Here is a 23,620-nt window from a genome sequence, read left to right on the forward strand (position 1 = left end):
ATTTAAATGTATGTAAATACACAGATACATTTGTGTTTTTCATGCAGGCTTTAAGGAGTCAGTTTTGTTTGTTCATTTTTTTAATGACAAAAAAATGAAAAGATATCCAAATCCACTGAATTCATCTATAATACTGGGCCTGATTAGTCAAATCAGACTTTCAAAGTAATAAAATGTTTTAATGGCTACGCCATTTTTCATATAAGAATAACTTCTTGCATTGTTGTTTTTTTGTTTTGTTTTGTTTTCTTTTTTTGTTTTTGTCTACTGATAAAATCACTGATCAAATAAACTTCCATGAGCACAATAAAGAAATTTCGTTTGGGTTCACTGTCATAGTCAATCTAGTGAGTTGGTCATTTAAATTTTTATCTGCAATTGACTTTTAAGTAGATCTGGTATTTACCTGACAGAATCAGGAGTTCAATGATCTCTGCATCTCCCAGAAACGCAGCCACATGAAGCGGGGTTCGCTTCTCAGAATCCTGAAACAGCGGCAAAGATAAATAAGTCAGTGGAGGCCGGAGGTGCCTTTTGTAGACACAGTCAGACATGTCACTTACTCTGAGGTTAATGTTTGTGGGGAGAATGAAGGCTAAAACCTACTCAGGTGAGCTCTGGTTCCACATTTCTCTCAGCGTCTCCCGCAGTCACACGTACAAAAGATCCCGTTCGGGGTCTGTGTGTTGCATTTGTGTCCCTGCTCCTTTTACTGGAGCCCAGCTCAGGTCAGGGATGGACTATCGTGCAATGGATGATGACATTCAATTTATTTTCAGACCTTCGTTATGGCAAAATAGAAAAAATTCAAACCCTTCTACCTACTGTAATAGCAGTGTTCAAAGCATACAATGATTTCTTTCAAAGCGAACATAGAATTGTTCACAAGGACATTAAATATAAATACAGTCACTTTCTCCTTTCCATCTTCATTAACTGTTGCCTGGTTCGCTGCCCATTCATGTAACACATAATGAGTGCCTACTGTGTGCCAGGAACCAGATTTTGGGTTCAGTCCCTGTCCTTGTGAAATTTACATTCAAATGGGGAGGCTGCCAATAGTCCTGGAAACCAGTTACAAGACAACACTTCAGATGGTGATAAAGGCTGTAACAAAACTAAAACAGGGTAATGGGATCCCATGACTGGCGTGATGGGAACAAGATTCCTCAGAATGATGGAATAAGGCCTTTCTGAAAATATTGACATTGAAGCCGAGAGCTGAGGTACATACCATTATCTCTGTTTTACAGATGAGAAAACTGTGGCTCAAATAAATTAAGAAATTTCCTCCAGACCCCACAGGTATATAGCAGAGCCAAGGCTGGACTTTTGCCTGTCAGACTCCATTCTAAGTCCATGGCAAAGCATTTAACATATTGTGTTGTTAAGATGATAAAATGCAGCGGAAAAAAATATTGCTTCTCCATCTGTAAACTGGAGGATGTGATGAGAGAATTCAAGACAATGTAAGTAAATAGAGCCCTAGGCAGGCACGAAGCTTGGCCTGTGCATGCCATGAGTTCCAGGCAAAGCTGTCTTCGTCATGAGCATAGATGGTTGTGTGATATCTCCCCTCCAAGACCAAGAATTCCACAAGGTAAAGAACTTGCTCCCTTTATCCCCACAGTAGCGGCCAACTAGACACTCAGCGTAAATTGGCCAAATGAACCAGTCTACGTGCGTTGCGTCTTCTACAAACTTCCGTTGATTGCTCCACGACAGTAATCAAAGTTTGTATGCTGTGTATTGGAGGTTTCCCCTAAAACCAGCATGCATTTTAGTTTCAAGATTTGTGAAGTTACTGTTGGTTTTAATCATCGTTCCTATTATCACTTGATGATACAACCTACCCAGCCACCCTTGGATTTGCCCAAGGACACGATTCTGTTTTCTGACAATTCAGACCCTCTGCTCCTTCTCAGTCTCTTTCAGACTACTGCTTTTAGGCATTTTGTGACTCACTAATATCTAAAACAGATGGCAGGCAGGGGACATGACAAGAACTGATGTTCAAACCAGTCTATATGCTAGGAGGTTTGGGAAATAGGTTTTATAAAGGGTTGGACTAACTCTTAAGTGGGTAAAAAGAGGGGTCTGAATTAGCTGGGAATTTATGTTTCCTATGTATGCTGCAGGCAATTATTACTGATAAGTGGAAATAGGAGAGTCATGTAACTATTCCATATAAAGTAAGGGTATGCTGTAGAAAATTCAGAAAGCTATATAACCACGGTTAACCCTCTTAGTTATACCATCTTTTCCATGAAAATAGAGATTCAGTATTTGAAACCTGAAAAATATCTCAAGTGTATTAATTTGTGCAAAGAGCTACACTAAGAACTGAGACTAGACTTTCACAAATGCTTTCCATTTCTTTTTCTTCTACTGTTATCTCTACAAGCATTTTCCATCTTAGCCTCACCTCTTTGAATCCCTGCTGTAACTATAAAACATTTTTCTTGAGTCTTGTGACAAAAGTTACATAATTATATGTTCTTCTGTGAACTGAACGGGTTCCAGGGTTTGGTTCAACAAATTAAACCTTACCTAAGTGACTTAAACAAGGACTAACCCGGTCTAAAGTATGACTTCATTTGACCTGAAGCAAAGTCAATGCTCTGTGTGAGAGCTTGGCCTCAAATAAAAAATCAAGAAAACCCCAATATCTAAAACTGTTTGGCCTGTCATTATAAGACTGGCTTTGCTGATTCTGTGGCCCCTTTTGTGACATGGCTTACTCAAACTGAAGTTTTTAGAATATAAAATAGATGTGTTACATGAGATCATATTGTAAAAATGCTGGGTTGCAAATACCAGTGTTCCTGTTGAAATGTATTTAAAGGTTTCCTGTAGCTTCCAGAACAACTATACCGATTGATACTCCCCTTCAGTGACATGCCACAGACAGGTAACTGCAGAGAAGACCTGTATTCCGGCAGCAGGTCTTTGGTTCTCTAAAGCATCAGAACTAGATAAACAATTTCATGTGCTATTAAGATCTTAACTAAAATAACAAATCATGTCCACTATTGACCAAGGGTCACCAACACGAGCTCTCTGGCGGGAACCTGAATGATATACAGGGTCCTGAGCTGAGAGGTAAATAAGAGAGCCACAGTACTCACCAAACTCAATCAGGTAAAATCAGCTCAGAGGCTGCAGTTCATCCTCTGCCTAAGTATAAGGCTGCTCTACTTTGCCACAAGCTAGACAATTGGACAAGAAGATGTGATGGTAGGAGAAGGAAGGAAAAGGGTCTGGGGAAAACAGTAGACTAGCAATAATACTAGAAAAACATGTTCTAGGCCAATGATACTCCTAGAGTATCTAAAAACAAAACCTAATTACAGAGTGCTTTAATTTTTTTTTTTTTCAAAATGCCTTTTAATCTATTCTACTACTTGAATCTCATAACACCCCTATCGGGGAGACATGCCTTTCAGAATCATGTTGTTAAGCCTTATTATTGTCATTTGAAAGCTATGATGTTTTAGATTGAAAAGCTAGGGACTCTGAGCATTCTGTATGACTTGCCCAACACTCGGGGATGGGAGATGAGGTGAAGAATTAGAACTGACCCTCACAGAGAGAGAAACCCTTGCAGTGGTCTTGAAGAAAGATTCTTGAAATAAGTTGATGTTGAAAAAAGGCCAAACATGCTCACGGGTAAATGGAAGAGCAATGCCTTGGCCTAGACTCTTGGTGGGGGAATAAAAGTATCTCCTCTGAGCATTCCCACAATTTACCCTGATGTGGTTTGGAGTTTTGAATTCACAATACTTGCGTATTCCAGGAAATTTCAAGCTGAAAAACAGGCATAAAATTGGTTCTAGGCTTAGGACATCCTTAGGGTGACAAGAAGAAACAAGACCTCTCTGGAGGGATGTGTCCTCAATAAAAGCAACAACAGACACCCACAGTTGAGCCACCCCCGAAGATGAGCTCACAAGCCTAAGCCACAAGACCCATGTGGAAGCAATTAAATATAACCAAGAATCAGCAGGCACAACAATCAGAGAGAACTTGAGATAACAGAAGAATCAGATAAACATATGAGTAGTGTTTAAAATAATTTAAGATGTAAAAGGCAAGGCCCAAGAAGAAAAAAAAAACATTATTTTTTTTTTAATGAACAAAATTTGGGGGAGAAGTGTGCAGGAAGAGTTTCAGGAAGTAGTATAAACACATGATGCTGCCAATCATCTAAAGCTCTGGACTAAGACAGATGAAAACAAGAAGGGTAAACAAGAAGGAAAGGAGAAGAAAAAATAAGGACAGTGACTTTGGGGTATGTTTTACAATCATTTTTCAGCCATATTTTCTAGACATAGACCTTTAGTTGAGAAGTTATTATACCCCAGATATTGTGGTGGATGTTAAGAATGCAAATGAAAAACATCCAGGCCTTGCCCTAAAGAAACTTACAACCCAGTTACCAGTTTCCGTATCTAGGACATTAGAATAAAAATAAGAAGCAAGTGGCAATTAGTGACACTTGTGATGTTCAATGATTTGTGAAAATTACCATAAGTGATGAGACTAATGTCTTAGTGAATACTGCCCTGAAACCCACCCCATTCTGAACTGCCCTGGGCAGCAAATCTAAACTGACAAGAGAAAAATCACTTCTGAATTGGGAAATAAGCACATTTTGCCCAGGGCTCTCTAGAAACCGTACTGGCTCCAGTTTACCTAGGAACTTCAGAAACCCAGGGAGAGACTTTCACTTTAGCCACAGAGCCCAGCCTATATCTTACAGGGCTGACTTAGGGATCTTTTCTGGATCAAAGTTAGAATCGAGGACCAGGTCAGGACCAGAGAGGAACGTTCAGATATAGTGGCTGAGCTAAGTGTTCTGCTTCATTTGCATTCACTGACACCTGGTCCTCAAGTGGATGTTCCACAATGACCAAGAGTTGATGGATGGTCATTGTGGTCTTTCCAGCACTAATCATACAAAAGGAGAAAATAATGCAAAAGCAACCACAGTAAATTCAACACACATTGGAAATGACTCATCGGTGACTTATCCACACTGACAGCACAGAGCCCGGTGTGAGCTCAAACTCACGAACAGTGAGCTTGCAACCTGAGCCAAAGTTGGACACTTAACTGACTGAGCCACCCAGGTGCCCCACATCAGTGTATTTTTTAAAAGATTGTTCAAGTATCACACAAAAAAAGACCTTTTCCCATTAACCAGTAGCTCCGATTCCAAATAGCCCTTTGAAAACAGATTCGTAGCCATGAAAAGACGGTTTCTCCAGAAGGAAGGAAGGTAAACCCTTCCTTTCTATGAATAGCCAGAGACACACACAGCCAGCTGGCGTCTGAGCTAAATTTGCAGTATGTCATAGAGAGATCAGGCAGAGGAAGTTTCTGTCGTCTGTTTACCAAAGAGTCAGATGAAAGAAAATAGGGAACTTGAAGTATATACACATAAAGTGAGTTTGACATGGGCAGAGAAGCCATTGGGGCAGCCAAAAAATACGGTGTAGGCAGGCAGACTGAGGGGGTACCCCAAGCCTCTGCTCTGAAGATTAAGAATTGTTTATTATATGCTTTAGAAATTCTCAGCTAGAAGTGCATGATCTAATCTTCATTATAAGTATCTATCATACACTAAAACAAATATCCCTCCCTACATATAAATAGCTTACGTACCAAGACAGGCAGATGGAGCAGTATTAAGAAAAGAAGCCCTGCAAAGCCTTGCTGTCATGAAACACAGCAGTTAAGTTTCGATTGTCAATCCAAACTCCCATGAAGAGCAAAGAAGCAAGGAAATAACGGACAACTTAGGCCCAATAAGTTTAATGCGATATTGAACAGAGATCGCTAGAAGGAAGGAGATGTCTAAAAAAAATTCTGAACACAAAACAGTTACCTTGGAGATACTTCAAATCATGTGAAGAAAACAGCTCAAGACACGTTATGTTATAGGTTGACATCAAACAAGACGCAAAATGGGAAAGATGGGTCTTAAGGTGAGGAATTAAAAGAAATTTGTAAAGAATTAAAGCAGAGAAACAAACGTCATGTTTCTTTTTAAAATTTTCATGTTTACTTTCAAGTTTTAACATCTCACAAATACGAGAGGTACAGAAAATAACAGATTTGTATGTTGCCACCAGCAAAATCAAACATGTTGACATTTTTCTCTATCTGCCTCAGAACTCTGTTTTAAAAAATAGCTTTAGGGGTAAAGTGCCAGGAGTATTGTGACTTGCAATGGTTTTGAAAATAACTTGAAGTACAATTTATACTCTCTAGCCATAAATTTGCTCCTTTCTCCAACATCCTTGCCAATATTTGATGCTACTGACCATATTACTTTTTGCCAATATGATGTGCCTGACACGATATTTCATTGTTGCTTTGATTTACATTTCACTACGTACAAGTGAAATTAAGATTTTTTCATATGTTGTTTTCTTTTTAAGTTTTGGCTTCTTCAACTGCATATTGCCTGTACATATCCTTTACTCACTTCAAAGTTCAGTTGTCAGTCTTCTTCTTATGATATGTAGAGTTTTTATGTAGTTCAACTTTCAATGGAAACTCAAGTTATGCCTTCAGCTAGACACAACAGAGATGAATTGATGTCTACCCCAAGTTATCATAGGAGAAAAATTCAGATTGATAGTATTCATCTATCCTATGGAGCTGGATTTTCCTCAGCTGGAATTTTCTACATCTCAAATGTGACAGCAAATCTCTGCCCCTACATACCTCCAGCATCAAACAACTTTATTCAGTCATCATTCTGTTGGTATTTTAACCCATCCATTTGAATTTAAATGAGTGTATGAGAAACACCAGTATATTTTGTGATATCTAAACATGTTCAAATGACAAGTCCAAACCTCAAAATGATACCCAATTCTTAAAATGAAACAAGAATCATTCAAACATCACTTGAGGGGCGCCTGGGTGGCGCAGTCGGTTAAGCGTCCGACTTCAGCCAGGTCACGATCTCGCGGTCCGTGAGTTCGAGCCCCGCGTCAGGCTCTGGGCTGACGGCTCGGAGCCTGGAGCCTGTTTCCGATTCTGTGTCTCCCTCTCTCTCTGCCCCTCCCCCGTTCATGCTCTGTCTCTCTCTGTCCCAAAAATAAATAAACGTTGAAAAAAAAATTAAAAAAAAATCACTTGAAACGAAGGTAAAATAAGGGAAATAAGAATGCCAAAAGTGTTCTGATTGTATCTGCCTTAGGTAATTAAATATTGGATATTTTTACATTACGCTAATTTTTTAAACTAAGATGCGTACTAAATAAAAATTGTATCAGAGATTATATATTTCCTAATTTGATCCTTGAAACACTGTGGTAAGGTACATATTGTCATTCCTTCCCATTTTGCAGTAGAAAAGCATGAGATTTTGAGATGATGAGTAATGTGGCCAGAGTCACACAGCCAGTCATGGCAGAACCAGGACTCCGAACCAGATCCGAGTCCATTGTTCATGCTCTTGCTGACTCTCTGAATAGTTAACAAGCCTGGTTAAACAAAATGCAAGTTATTTTTCATTACAATTAACACTCTTGACCTAGTACTCTAGACCTGAGGACAAAATTCTCATAAGTAAAAAGTGCAAGCAGGCGAGTAGAATAGAGTTGGAGAATTAACATTACCTGACTTTTAATGCTTATCATAAAGCTACAGTACTCAAGACAATTGGGTACTGGTGCAAAGACGCATATATGCACAACTTACTGGATTTTCAAGAAAGGGAAAATGGCAATTCACTGGTGAAAGGATAGCATTGTCACCAAACAGCGTTGACACAATTAGATATTCATATGCAAATAAAATGAACTCTGATCTGTACCTTGCACCCTAGACAAAAATTAAATCAAGATCACAGAACTAAATGTAAAATGTAAAACTATAAAGTATCTGAAGGAAACACAAGAGAAATCCCTTGCCACCTTGGGTTGGACACAAATTTCTTAGATGTAACTCCAAAGCATAACCCAGAAAAGAACAAACTGATAAACTGTATTCCATCAACATTAGTAACGTCTGCTCTTTGAAATACACCGTTAGGTGAATGCAAAGATGAGCCACAGACTGGAAGAAAATATTTTTAAAGCATATCTATTGAATAGAAGATTTCTATCTAGACTATACAAAAACTCAAAATTCACTAACATGAAAGCAAACAATCCATTTAAAAACTAGAGAAAATATCTGAACAGATATTTCACCAAGGAAAGTATACAGATAGCAAATAAGCATATAAAATGAAGCTCAATATCATTAACCATTAGGGAAATGTAAATCAAAATTATATACTCATTAAATTAGCTAACATTAAAAGGACTGGTGATATCAGGTGTTGAGGATGTGGAGAAACTGGAACATGCAGACATGCCGGTAGGAACATAAAATGGTACAACCACTTGAGAAAACAGTTTGACAATTTTTTAAAAAGTCAAACACGGATGTGCTTTACGATCCAGAATCCTAGGAATTTGCCCTAGAGAAATGAAAGTATATGTCCATACAAGGATTTGCACATAAACGTTCACAAGTTTTATGTGTAATAGCCAAAAACTGGAAACAATCCAAAATCTCCATCAGCAGATGAATGGTGTTATTTCCACACAATGGAACACTATTCAGTAATTAAAAGGAATGAACTATTGCTGTGTGTCACAACATGGACGAATCAAAATAATTACGTTGAGTGAAAGAAGCTAGCATAAAAAAAGAGTACACACTGTATGAATTCATTTACATAAAATTCTAGGAAATGCAAACTAATGTACAACAATGGAAAGCAGATCAGTGGTTCCCTGAGGTGGCTGGAGCAGAGATTGGAAGGGGCGGGGGTTAAGGATTACCAAGGGGCACAAGGAAGCTTTTGGGAATGATAGATAGGTTCATTATCTCGATTGTGGTAATGGTTTCATGGATATAAATATGTCAAAACTTTGCAAATTGTACACTTTAGGCATGTCTGGTATATCATATGCCAATTATATCTCAAGCTGTTGTGAAAATACACAAGTGGGCAAATAAAACTTTCTGTCGCTTGTGTAACATAAAGAAGGGGATATTTATGAGTTAAAAAAATACACCTAGGCAATAATATAAATTCAGTTAATAGGAGAAAAGAAATAGAATCTGATCAACCAATAATGTATTAATTTTAGAGGCAACTCATGTTATGTCCCACTCATGTAGAGACATAAAAGTGAAGCCCTTGCAAAAGAATAGGGTGTTGGATTTACGTCTACATGCTTTAAACAGAGGCACAAGAAAGAGTTCTCTTCAAAATCCCTTGGAACACTTACATTTCCTAAAAGAAACCTGTGATAAGTGTGTATTGAGTAAGGATGTAGAAAATAAATCCAGAAAATCAAGTATGAGTGGGAAGATGGATGGTCTATGCCTAACCTGTGGGTACATTGCAGCATGTCAGCGGATTACCAAGGGACTTATGGGATCTTACCACAGTACCCCGAGATTCCCAAATGCCAGAAGCCCTTTTACATCGATTTCTGCCTAGGAAAGTTGATGGAGTGCCAACTATTTGTTCTGTTGCTCTGATATCATTTGGCCAGCAAAATTTCTTGACAGTGCAAACAGGATATAGAAAAGGATTCTACTCCTCAACTGCTACAGAATGGAAAACTGGCCAAGATGCTTGTGCTTTGTTGCCAGTGAAACAGTAATATACATCCAGCCACTGCAAAGACATCATCAGGAGTGTCTGATGAAAACCAAAGCAGGTCTTCAAAGCACTACCTCCCCTCGCATCCTACAAACTAATAAAGTTCACAGCTGTTCTGTGCAGTATCTCAAGCATATTAAGGAGCAGTACCTTTTAATGTATTTGTTAAATAGTTTTTATGAAGAAACCCTAATTCTTGTACAAGTGGGAATGTTTTACTACTAAGGGTATTTAAGGAAACTCAGAGATTGGAACTGCTCTTGGTTCCAATGAGCTAACCAATGAGGTGAGAAGTCTAGTTTCAGTTGGGGCCCCACCCCCGGCTCACTGTCTCTTTTAATTACTTCATTAACCAGCTTACTCAAGAAAACATTGGTGCCTAATAGGAAAGGCACATAACTAAGAAAATAAATTAATTGGAAAATTATCTTCTATTGATGAAAGAGTAAAAAGAAAGCAGTTGCTAGCTTTTCACACCTATCAGGGGCTAGCAAGCGTGAAAATTTGACATCAGGTAAATGGCCACACAGTGTCAGAATCAAAATCTCAGAAGAGGAAACCTAAATTTATAAAATATTAGAACTGGAAAGCATTAGAGACATCCAGAGAGTTTAATTGATTGGCCCAAGGTCACATGGCTATTAATGGCAGTGGTAGAATCCTTCACTAATGCAAATGACAAAATATTTACTAGGCTCTTCTATGTGCCAGACAGCATGCTCAGTTCTAGAATGCAGCTGCGTTCAAGATACAAGTCCCTCCCCTCACAGGAGCCTCAAAGGATCTTGCTCTCTTGACTATGGTGATGGGCTCTTTACTACAGTAGACTAATATTAGATTAATCACACCAGTCAGCAAAGAGCAAACACACATAACACAGTGTAGAAAATGCCAAAGAGAGAAAGAAAGAGTGTGGTATAAAAGGAGACAATGCTCAAAGGCGTCCAGTCTGGATACAACAATAATTTAGTTCTTGGGTCTGTTTTTGTCTCTCACGTGTGCATTTGGTTGGGGGGAGGGGAATTAAAACTAAATCTTAGAAAAACTGTTTCTGCAGTCATAGAAAATCCTCCTAACTGAAAAGATTTAGTAGCTCTTCACAAGTTTTTTTTCCAGCCTCCAGGTGGATATTTTAGAAACAGTTTGTAGGTAATCCTAATAATAAAAACCACCAATGCAGTTGTGGACATATCAGATCGGCTCAATGTACTAAGATGGTTACAGTGATTACCTCTGGGTGAACAATTTTATGAGTGTTCTTTACTTTCTTCTTTCTTTGCCTGTCTTTCAAGACTTTGTACATAATGCAGTTTAGAAACAAGAAAACACAATTCCTTTTGTAAATAAGAAAAGACTTTCCTATAAAAAAATAACAAGAGTCAGTTTTAACTAACTGCATATAAATGTAATGCACTGGACATTATTTATTGTCCAAAGCCTTAATCATCTTGTAGTAGGTTATAATATGCAAATGTGTTTCTGTGCAAATGACAAAACATTATGTTTATGACTAAACATGGGAGGATTCTAATGCTCCATAGCCTTGCCAGAGCACTGTCCTACACAGTGCATCATCTAATTCTTGAGAAAACTCAAGGGAACTAATCAAGTGGTATTGTTGTCCCCATTTTGCAAGACAGGAATCAAGGATGATTGGGAGAGTTAAATGACTTGTCCAGAGTCCTCCGTGTTCTCTCTCAATACCATATAAAGCCTTACTAATCAGTAACATTCCTCTCCAAAGAAAAACCTGTTTCCACCCTTTTCACGGCCTTTGGAGGCCTTTGGTCCTAATGGGACCTTTTCTGTCAAGTGTCCTTCAGGATAGGGACACACACACACACACACACACACACACACACACACCCCTTCATTAGAGGCATCTTCTTGTGGCTAAAAGAGCATATACTCTGGAGTAAGAGTGACATAACTTTGAACCCCTCCTCTGCCACTTACGAGCTGTGTGACCTTGAGCAAATAAATCAATCTCTGAGACTCATTTTCCTTTTCTGTAAAATGAAAATGGACTATCTCTCCAACAGGTACAAAGTGGATGTTAGATAAATATTAGCCATCCTATTATCATTATTACTACAGACATCTTTGCAGCTTATCCTGATTTTTTTCAGTTCCTCTTGGGCTTAGAGAAAACAAGAAGGAGATTCAGAGCAACAATTTTACTGGAGAAACAATTTTACTGTCAAGTAATGATATTTGTTGGGGCACCTAGGTGGCTCAGTGAGTAGAGCATGTGACTCTTGATCTTGGGGTTGTAAGCTGGGCCCCTCATTGGGTGTAGAGATTACTTAAAAAATAAAATCTTAAAAAGAAGTAAAGACATGATATTTGTTTACCAGTAGAAGGGCTGAGGCTGCCTACTCAAAGCTGGCCAATAGCAGTGTTTTGCCTGTCTCCTTTCCTGCCTGAAGCAGTCACCCCCCCAAAGGTTTGGCCATTGTATCCTGTCCAACCTCAACCAAAGGTAACCAAAGCCTTTCCCAGACTCTAGAGTTGGGCCTTGCATGATTCATCCTTTATCTCATGTAACTCACAGTGGAGTCTTTTCCTCTCACAGAATGACCTAAAAGACCCACACCTCAGCAGTTCTAAATCCTTGTTCAGAAAATATCCCTACTGTCCTGAAGGCCTTTTTTGTCACTTATTCTTGGTAGCTCAGCAGAGTCAGATCTGGTTGCAACCTGGACAGATGGGAGCTGCCCCAAGGGTTTGGATGCTGTGCTTTCTTTCCTTCCCCAAAGCTGAAAACCTTTGAACCAGGCATCCCCAAGCTAGAACACCCTTGCCAAACCTTTCTAACACTTAATAAGACGGTTTTGACACTCACAACACCTATGCTATCAATGATAGTTCCCCTCATTAACTTATTAGAAATCCACCACAGAATTGTTGAAGTTCCTCAGGAAGATAACCTGGGGGTCACCTTCCAAATCAACAAGGAAGGAAATATTCATTTATGCCCTTACCAAATTCAAACAATCGGGTAGAAAGCTAACCACACTGCAAAGATTCCATATAGAAGAGTCAGCTTAGAGAAGGTAGATTGCAAAATGTCAGGCTTAGCAAGCCCCTCAATTACAGACTGATAGTAGCGGTCCCAGAACCTAAAGAAGGTTACATACCATGCTTCCTGGAGACAAGGGATATGGGAGATGTACCTCTCCACCTCCAGGCAACCTCTAATAAACCTATAGCACTTGAGAACAACCATCAGAGAAAATGGTCACGGAGATGCACTTGGCCTTCATAAACTTGGGCTGTAAGGGAAATTTTTTCCCCCATATCAACTTTAAATTACTGTATTTCCCAACTAACTAGACTTTTTCATGTGGGTTAAGACCCCCTTAAGATCCTCATTCAACAATCTGGCTTCTGGCAGCATAGAGAAAACAAGAATGGGTCTTCTTTTAGAAGACATCAAATACCCATGTACTCAACACCAGAGAAGACACAGGGATATGGCATTTCATTGATGGATAAAATGCTAATGCATATTTGGATGCTTTGCTTGCTTGTAATTATCATCCTTTCTCTATTGAACTTATGTATTCATGGGAGGGAATGATCTTCAATTTAAATGTATCTTGTTCTGCATACCATATGTATTTATGAAAGTGGTTTAAACATTAAGTTGTGAAGAATTGATTAGTTTACCTGAATTATAAAATAATGACTAGAATATAAAAGAAGACATGACGTTCAATCAGATGAGTGTCCTGGGGTATTACTTTTGGCTGCTCTAGACTTGAAGTCTTTGTGCCCTCTCTGGGCAATTTGACCTCAAGATGGAATAGAGCCAGACATATCTTATTAGCACATCAGCCTTCTATTTCCTATAGACATGGAAACTTTTACCAGCTCACACATTGTCATGATCTTACAACTTGGAGGGACTACTCCTCCATTACCCACCTCCTATCTATTAGTTCCATACTCATAGATGTGCTTCATGCTCAGCCTTGAAATCCCCCATAAGACCCCATCATCGTTAGTGATCCACCTGGCCAAATGGCTTAGCCCACAGTATGTTCTGGTATGTGATACTTTCCTCCTTATCGTCCCTAGATCAATGCTAATCTTAGATCACTCCCCAACTTCAACCTTAAGAAGATATGCTTGGGTTTTCAGTATAACTATCCTGATATGTTCTCTTCCCATCCTAAATGCGACAAGATGTTTAGGTTTCCACTCTCTGAACACCACTGGAGAAAGCACAGAGCTCTATGACCACTGGCCTACTTGTTACACACCATTTTATGTCTAAGAATCTGTATTTCCTGCTTCTATGAATCTGATGAGTTTCTTCTACCTTTCCTCACCAAAGCAAAGACTACCATCTGGGGTAACCTGATGGAAAGCCAAGTTTCAGAGAGATGTAAATGTCAAAGTGTGATGCTCTGAGACCCTCAACAGAAAACAGTTCCCTCTTGAAAAGAAGCAGGAACATTTGACAAAAGGATGTTTTTAATTAATTTTTTTGAATTCAAGTATAATTAAGGACATTTTATTTTAAAGTCACAAAACAGGGGACACCTGAGTAGCTCAGTCAGTTAAGTGTCCAACTCTTGATTTCAGCTCAGGTCATGATCTCACTATTGGTCATGGGATTGGGACCTGTGTCAGGCTCCACACTGGGCATGGGGCCTGTTTATGATTCTGTCTCTCTCTCCCTCTGCCCCTCCCCTGCTTGTGCACAGGTGCTCTCTCTCTCAAAAAAAAAAATGTAAATAAATAAATAAAGTCATAAAACAGGGAGCCACTGATTTAGGGTTTTGGAGTTACCTGGAAGAGTGTCACCTCACTCAAGTGTCAGCCCAAATGTCCATTCCTCTGAAACCTTCTCTGATCCTCTATCCCATTCCCCTTCCTCTACTCTACAGTTTCTATTATAGTACCATCACATCCAATTGTCTACTCTTCTTTCTCCATGCCTCCCACTAACCAGGTTGAGGGCTCAGAGGGCAGAAATAGTCTTATTCATCTCTGTATCAACCCAGCACTACATCTGGCATACAGTAGGTGCTCAACATACGTGTCTTGAAGGAATAAAAAGGAGTAATGTCTTGATTTATCTTAGATTCTTTATCAAAACATACACCCCCCAATAAGAACAGGGTCTATATAAAGATGGCCTGAAGGTTTCTGTGGTGAGACAGAGGAGTGGTTGTCTACAAGGGGTTAGGGATGCCATAGAGTCTGGGTGGGTGGGTGTCATGGTTGTGTGTGGTTCTCATCCACCTCTAACCTTGACTGAAGATAGCAACCCCCTCAGTCCATTACAGGTAGGCTTGGCCTTGTTTCAAAGCTGTTTGTGATGAAAAGTACAGCCCCCAAGTAGTCAATGATATTTTAATAATGTTGTATGGTGACAGATGACAACTACACTTAACCGTGGTGAGCACTGCGTAATGTACAGAATTGTTGAACCACTATGTTGTGCACCTGAAGCTAATATAACATGTATGCCAATCTTACTTCAATAATAAAAACAAAATTTTTAAGCTGTTTGACCATCCTAGAACCTTCAGCCCTTCAGACTTCCTATCGATTCTATTGCTCTCAACTGGGGCCTTGGTCTTGCACCTTACTTACCCAGTATGTAGGAAGGCTTGCTAAGAAGCTTGTAACAAGCAACTATGAGGCTCAGCTAACATCTCTTCTCAGTTGAGCTCACTCACCTGTGCTCTCTCTTAACGAGGGCTGCCTGCAGCAGGGATATGGTTTGTGAGACCTCGCCTACAAGAAGTATTAATGTCCGTGGCCAGGCCACAAATACCAGTTCCCAGAAACCTAGTGACTTGTGGAACTAGGGAAAAAACACTGAAATTTTTTTTTTAATTGTGGCACATTTATTTCCTTGTCTCTGCTAGCCCAAACCTGTGTATGAAATGATCAGAGGCTCCTATTAAAATCAAACTGCTGGTATGGAATAGTTCCAGGCAGAGGAAATCTGGATGTTGGAACAGAGTCATGGAAAGTAGAAGGCGTGGGTTTGTAACTATTAACAGGCTGGTGCAGGCCCAGTGCTGAGGAAGGCTGCTGGGGATAAAAGGAGAGGGTTGATGAGATTACAGGGGAGTGGTTCCACCAACGTGCTTTATAAAGGACAAGAAATAGGGGCACCTGGGTGGCTCAGTCGGTTAAGCAAGCGTCCGACTTCAGCTCAGGTCATGATCTCACAGTCTGTGAGTTCGGGCCCTGCATTGGGCTCTGTGCTGACAGCTCAGAGCCTGGAGCCTGTTTCAGATTCTGTGTCTCCCTCTCTTTCTGCCCCTCCCCGGCTCATACTCTGTCTCTGTCTCTCTCAAAAATAAATTAAAAAACATATAAAGGACAAGAAACAGAAGCAGGGTCACAGGTGGTGTCTTTTTTATTTTTAAAAAAAATTTTTTTAATGTTTGTTTTTGAGAGAGACAGAGCCTGAGTTGGGGAGGGGCAGAGAGAGAGAGAGAGAGAGAGAGAGAGAGAGAGAGAGAGAAATCTGAAGCAGGCTCCAGGCTCTGAGCTGTCAGCACAGAGCCTGATGTGGGGCTTGAACTCACAAACTATGAGATCATGACCTGAGCCAAAGTCCAATGCTTAACCAACTGAACCACCTAGGTGCCCCACCTAACTCTTTTAAATTTTTAAGAATTTCCCAGAGGCTGAGGTGTGCTGGGAGACCCACAAGCCAGACCAGCCATGTCATTTGGCTAGGACCAGAGTTACTGGAGAAATTTTATTCAGAGGGTGAGAAAGAACTTTATTTCCAACCTGCTTGAGTGAGGGCTTTGTACATTCCTCAGGTCCCAGGAGGTCTGGCCTCAGACACTACCAGCTGTGCCTGGGTAGCAGGACCCTCTCTCACAGCACAAGGTCAAGAGTGTGGGGAAGACGGGCTGAAGTAGGAGGGAGGGAAGTGCAGCTGCATGTTCCTGGAGTTCCCAGAAGGGGCTGACACAGGAAGCCTTTTTCCTCTGTTCTCCAGGGCCACACTGTGGGGTCAGGCAGGTCATGCACTGCCCCCAGCTGAAGAGCAGCTCTCAGAAGAGCCCTTTCCCACAGCACTGTCTGTGGAAGAAGGGCGGGCTTTGCCTCCACACTGAGCATGTGCAATGTTGAAGCCCGTCCTCCTACACACACACACACGCACGCACGCACGCACGCACACACACACACACACACACACAGTCTATTTTCTATGGGAGGAGAGGGTTATCCTGCAACGGGATTCTCACACCTCCCATGGCTCCCCTCCCTGTAGCTGCCCTCACCCCAATGTCTCTCATCCCCACCACTGCCAAAGGCCCCCTTGGAGCCACAGAGCACTGGCTTTCCTGGCCCCAGACCTCTGCTCAATAGACCTGCCTCTTCCTCATTTTCTCCACCCCTAAGATTTCTTACTTTTTCAGGTGGCCCAGCCCTCAACCTCCCCCAGGGCCTCCTAGCAATGCTTTCCAAGCAGTATCTCTCAGAAGTAGTAGTCCCTCTCTTTGTGGTCCCCAGGCTTTGTTTACACTTAGTTGATCCTGCCTTGGATTTTAGCAACCTCTGAGGATGGCAGTACAACCTAGTGGGTTCTGGAGGCAGAACGACCATGTTCAAGGACTGACCCTGCTTTGTAGACCTATATGACCTCAGGTAACTTACTGGACCCTCCTCTGAGCCTCCACTTCTTTGTCTGTAAAGTGGGAATAAGATTAGACCTGCGTCCTGGGGATTTGTGAGATGGAACAAAATGATGCTAATGAAGCCCTTGCCACAGTTCCTAGTATATAGTTAGCAATGCACAAATGTTGCCCAGTGTTATTTAATCCGTGTGTTCACTCTTTCCCCAGCATGCCTTTCTGGCTGACTGATGGAAGGAGGGAGAGAAGGCAGGGGAGGGATGGAGGTGGGGAGGTTAAGGTGTCCAACCCATTCTCAACTGAATTCCAGAGTAATCAAGATGGCATTATCCAAAAGGAGGAGGGAAAATATGTCCAAGGGCCAGATAAACATCCTCTCTAGCAGGTCTCGTGGCTAGAGATGCGTAAGATTAGATGAACAAAATCAAAACATGCTCAGTATCGTGGGAGGGAACACCTGACAGAAGAGCTGACCAGACAAGCCTTTCATCTTCATCTTTGGTGAACAAATTCTAATTGCTGTCACAGTCATTTATAAATAATTATTGTGGTGACAGAAAGGTGGAGTGAGCACCAACCATAGTGAGTGGTTCACGCGATATGTCTCATTTCCTGTGGGCAAGCCCCTGTGAGCAGCCAGGACTAGAGATTGTACGAAGAGTCTCTGAACACCAGAGAAGCTCAGAAAATGCAGTTCTGTGTCTAAAAGACAATGGACAAATTAGCCAAATGCTTGCGTTTTCCCAGGAGTAAGCCACCATTAAATACAATTTGTGGAAGCATTACTGATGAGAAAAGGTGCTGGCATCAGGAAACATCCACCGTAAAACTTACCCAATGAAGGAAATGCTTAGTAGTAACTATGAGCACTTATTTATATGTAATGGCATTTAAACTTGGACTTATTTTAGATAATGCACTTGATATGACATATTGACTATATAAATGATCTGACTCATTTTAGGAAATGAGAAGGATTTTCTAATAATTTTTACACTGGGCCAGGAGAGAGGGGTTTCAAACAAAGAGAAATGGCACTGTGCTAGCCCTTAAATTCATACTTTAGTAGAGGCAACAAAACATATGTTTGTAAGGTTTTTATTTTTTTTAATTTTTTTTTAACGTTTTATTTATTTTTGAGACAGGGAGAGACAGAGCATGAACAGGGGAGGGTCAGAGAGAGGGAGACACAGAATCTGAAACAGGCTCCAGGCTCTGAGCTGTCAGCACAGAGCCCGACGCGGGGCTCGAACTCACGGACCGCGAGATCATGACCTGAGCCGAAGTCGGCCGCTTAACCGACTGAGCCACCCAGACGCCACTGTAAGGTTTTATCTATACCTATTTTAATCTATACCAGAGCTCAAAACCCAGACCCTAAATCTACCCGCATATCTTGTCTGGCCAGCACAGAGGTTTTTAAAATCTAAATTTGAATGTCTTTATTGGGGTACAAATGTTTCTAGTTCAGCACAGTTCTCCCCCCACCACCACTGCCTTCCTCACACACTGGACCTGCAACTAGACTCTGAAAGCTTTTAAGGGGCAACCGGGTTCTATACCTTTCTTTCTAAGTATGCCCATGCCTTTGGCTTAAAGCAATACAATTTGGACCCAATGAACTGCAATCCAAAGACACGCTCTGAGGCACATGCACAGTAATGCCATGTAATGCCATGTAATGGCACATGTAATGCCAAAGTAAGGCACATGTAATGCCATAAACTGTTAAGGGCAGTTTTTCAGAGCTAGGCACTGGGATAGGTTCTGGGGATACCCAAAGAATCCCTGTACCATAAGGGATTAAGATACTGAAATAACCAAGGCACCAAATGAAATTGAAGAATACTGAAAAGAGGATGTTATGTGATAAGAACATGCCTAGAGACGTGGGAGTTGCTGATTCCAGACAAAAATTAAATTCTTTAGAAAGAAACATGCTTAGAATAGAGAAGAAGCACTAACGTTGATTGGGTTCTTAACATATGTCAGGCCCTGATCTAAGCATTTTTCATGGATGTAGCTCAGAGCGAGTAGGAACTACGGGTATCCCCATTTTACAGATGGAGAAACAGGCACAGAGAGGTTAATTACTTAGCCAAGGTCACATTGCAGCTGGTAGGCAGCAGATTCACAGTTGGAACACAGGCAGTCTGGCCACTAGAGCGCTCACTCTTAGCCACCATTCTATGCTGCATCCTGAGAATAACCCACCGTTATGCTGCATCAGTTTCTTGCAAATATCCTTTAGGAATCCAAAGTTTCTTTCTAGTTTAAGGTTCATCAAGCCTCTTGTCTGATATTTTGGAGTTTTTTAATTATTATTTTGAGAGATACAGAGAAAGCATGAGTGGGGGAAGGGCAGAAAGAGGGAGACCTCCAGCAGGCTGTGTGCTGTCCGTGCAGAGCCTGATGTGGGGCTTGAACTCATGAAACTGTGAGATCATGACCTGAGCCAAAATCAAGAGTTGGATGCTCAACAGACCGAGCCACCCAGGAGGCCCTGATATTTCGTATTCTGAGAGAAATTACTCTGTCAAAGAAAAATAGTATAACATGTATAAATGATAAGCCTAGTTTTCAAGCTATCAGAAAATGATAAATTTGGCATTTTGGTTTATAAGTCAGTCTCTCATAGCTTAGATAGTGTGAATCAATTCATCATATTCTAATCACTCTTGCACTGAGCTGAGAAAAATCAAGCTTCTCCAGGTGATTTGTATGCATAAAATTTCAAAACCATTAGCTATAAGGTGTAAATGCTCCATCAATGAAAAAAGCAACTTTTTAAGCAGAAACAAAGTTAGTTATTTACTTAACTAGTCATTTATAAATTTCATAAACTCATTACTATATTATCATATTTAATATTCTAAGATGCACACAAAAATATATATTAAAATAATTTCCAAGGAATAGAAGTAGGTACTCCACTGCCCGCAGTGAATCATCTTGCATGCTTCTTGGCATATTTATACTTCCCTTTTTGGAATCTGATGCCTTAGATCAAGGATCTTATCTTATAGCTAGAGCATCAAACTTAGACTAGTGTTAAAAATCCTTGAAGGCTACTCAAAACCCAAATTAAGAATAATTTCTAAACTTGAAGCATTGTGCATTGCTACTTGAGGTGAAACCCACCAGAATGGATCTTAGAGGTCTTGGCAAATCTGTGTCTCTGTAATGTTTAAATAATTCCAACCTGTTCTTAGATGTCCTAGTTTATAAACATCCTTTTATTATCTGGTAAGTATAAAATATGCTTGGTTGCTTCACCTCTCAGGGCTGGACAAGTGGAAGAGAATGGAAAAATACTTGTTTACCACATGACTGGCTCCCAGCCAACGTAAGTATATCCTTGTCATCTGGTTTAATGCAAAACATCCAGTTCCTCCCTTTTACCAGACTCTTCTTCCCCGAGTCAGGTTATCCCCAAGACAGCACGCTGAGCATGTTGCAATCCCTTTCTTATCTAGCATTCTATTAGGCAGAACATGAATTCAGCTACCTGTCCTGTAGAATTTAGAGATTCAAGATCTTTGCAGTGATGACCCGCCCTTGGAGCCCAGAGCTGCCATGTCAGAAGTTCAAGTGCCCGGTAGGCGCCCTGCTGTGAGGAAGCCTGGGCCCCGCGGAGAGGCCATGTGTAGGTGTTCAGGCTGACAGCCAGCATCACCTGCCAGGCATGTAAGTGAAGACATCTCCAGATGACTCCAGCCCCCATCTGTCAAGTCCCCCCAGCTGACAAGTCTCTCCAGCTGAGCCCAGACATCATGGAACACAGAAGAGCTATCCTGCTATGCCCTGTCTTAGTTCCTAACCCACAAAATCCATGAGCACAATAAAATGGCTGTTTTCGCCACACTAAATCGTGGTGTGGTTTGTTACACAGCAACAGTAAAGGTCTCTGTGAGATTCTGAAGTGCTCTCTGAATTATTACAGAAAGACAACATTATGTTCAGTGTTAAATGGCCTTATTTGTTTTCTAATTCAGGGCAACCAGGCAGCCATTGATTTGTGATATATAGGGCAACTCTCTAATAAGAATGTTTATTAAACCCCAACATCATTTCTTTTGTGTCCCAGCATAAAGCCAATTACTATATTTGCAGAATAACTGTGGCTATGGTCACTTCACTGTCCCCTGAAAAGTAACTCTTTTGTTCTGTCCCCTCTCTCAGAAACGAATTGGCACCCCCTCCTTCTCCTCCAGCTCTTCCTCTTTTCTTCTCTCCTCTGTTGCTCAAGCCAGGAGCCCAGGAATCGTTCTTGGCACCTCTCTCTTTTGTTGAGCCCGACATTTAATCCATCGTCAAATCCTGTTATGATCCACTTCTATAATATGCCTGGAAGCAATCCAGGTCTCTCCACCTCCAGTAGATACAAGCAATCCATGTGAGTGGCGCCCCCTAGAGCTCATGGGTCCACAGCAACCCTGACCAGAGCTGCAGCCCCACTGCAGGTTTATCATTTCCACCCTGACTCTAGCCTCCCAGTCTTCCTACTGTTCTCTCACAGTGCCTGCTCTTCTCCTCACACTCCTTCCTTCACACAACACAACTTTAAACCACCACTAGAGCCTTTTGCACTTAGAATGAAACCCACACTCCTTCACTGAGCTCTGATGACCCGGCCCTTCCTTGTCTCCTCTCCAACCTCCTTTTCTTCCATTTTCTCTCTTGCTGACTGGCTTCCAGCCACGCTGGCCTTCTTTCTGTTCCCAGAATTTGCCACTCTCCCTCAACCCATCAGGGCCTTCACACATGTCTTTATCCCAACTAAAACATTAAGCTTGGGGCACCTGAGTGGCTCAGTCGGTCAAGTGTCCAACTTGGGCTCAGGTCATGATGTCGCAGTTGGAGCCCCACATCAGGCTCTGCGACGACAGTGCAGAGTCTGCTTAGGATTCTCTCTCTCTCTCTCTCTCTCTCTCTCTCTCTCTCTCTCCCCCCCCCCCCCCCCGTCTCTCTCTGCCCCTGCCCCACTGGCATGTGTGCATGCTCTCTCTCTTTCTCTCAAAATAAATAAACTTAAAAAAAAAAACCCATTAACCTCATATTCTCAGGACCTCCAGTTTTTCATGGCCTATCTCAGCTTGAATGTCACTGCCACCTCCCAGAGATCGTTCCAGATCACCTTTTGTTCAGGATCATAGCACACTGGGGGCTTCCTTCACCGGGCCTTCCCAATTTGTATGGACCAACTGACTCATTTCTTGTGCCTGTTTACTGCCTGCCTTTCCATGACACTGTAAGCTCCTGAAGGCAAAGACCAGGCCTGCATCCACCACCCACGTATGCAACCCCAGTGCCCAGCATAGTGCCTGGAATACAGCAGGCTCAATCTGTATACTCGAAGTGAGTACATTAACTTGCACACTGTAGAGAGGCACACCTGTGGTACCACCACTACCCCCTGGAACTTTTGTTTTCCTTCCAGTTTGACCACGGACTAGTGGTTCTCAAAGTGTGGTCCCAAACAGCAATCAGCATCACCTGGGAACTTATGAGAAACGTAGATTCTCAGCCCACCCTGGACCTCTCAAATCAGAAACTCTGGGGGTCAGGCCCAGCAACCTATAGTTTAACAAACCTCCTGGGATTCTGATGCATACTCAAGTTCAAGAACCACTGCCCTAGACGATTCCAGAGACTCTCATTCTACAACAAAGTAAAGCATGTTCTACTGGCTCTGAGGGTCAGTTCTAGGTGATAGGTTAAAATTAAGAGAAAAAACAAAAGAAGTCAGAATTTGAAGCCAAATGACTTTGGAAAACACTGTGTTCAAGAAAGTTAAACACATTTCCTCACGGCAGAAATTCTCATAGCCTTTAATATGGCAATATGCACTGTAAATCAATAACACAAGGAATTTTGCAGGAGTACTTCCCAATTTTATTTAGCCACAAAACCTCTTTCTTCCCCTTCTAAACACATGTCAGATTTGTTTGAGACTCTGAGAAACACATTCTGGAAAATTGTATCCAATGTATTCTTCCCCCCTGCCCAAATCTTTCCACCATCATTCCAATTCACCGTGCCTACAACAATATTAATAATGTCTGAGTCATTGGCAACAACTGTTTTCAGCTTTGTGCAGCTTTATCTCTTTTGCTCTCACTCAAGTTTGAAAATAAATGCTTAATATTAAGTACATATTCATACACATATGTTTAATGTCAATAAGAAGAAATCCGATTTTTGTTAAAGCCAAAAATGTCTATAAAGACAAGTGTGGAAGAATGGAAAATGGTGGCAATTTCAAGTTGAATTAGAAAAAGAGGCAGAGTTTAGGCTCTTGCTCTGTATT

The 23,620-nt window shown here is 41.2% G+C and overlaps 1 protein-coding gene across 9 annotated transcripts in view; it reads right to left on the reverse strand.

The window, feature by feature from the left end:
- Positions 1-23,620, reverse strand: part of ANKRD44 (ankyrin repeat domain 44) — a 339,079-nt gene that overhangs the window by 178,642 nt on the left and 136,817 nt on the right. For all 9 annotated transcript variants that reach the window (XM_053215495.1, XM_053215502.1, XM_053215498.1 and 6 more), the window contains exon 3: positions 407-485. In XM_053215495.1, coding sequence (XP_053071470.1) covers positions 407-485 — 79 coding nt within the window. The remainder of the gene's footprint in view (positions 1-406; positions 486-23,620) is intronic.

Source organism: Acinonyx jubatus, chromosome C1 (assembly GCF_027475565.1).
Source record: "Acinonyx jubatus isolate Ajub_Pintada_27869175 chromosome C1, VMU_Ajub_asm_v1.0, whole genome shotgun sequence".
Lineage (NCBI taxonomy): Eukaryota > Metazoa > Chordata > Mammalia > Carnivora > Felidae > Acinonyx > Acinonyx jubatus.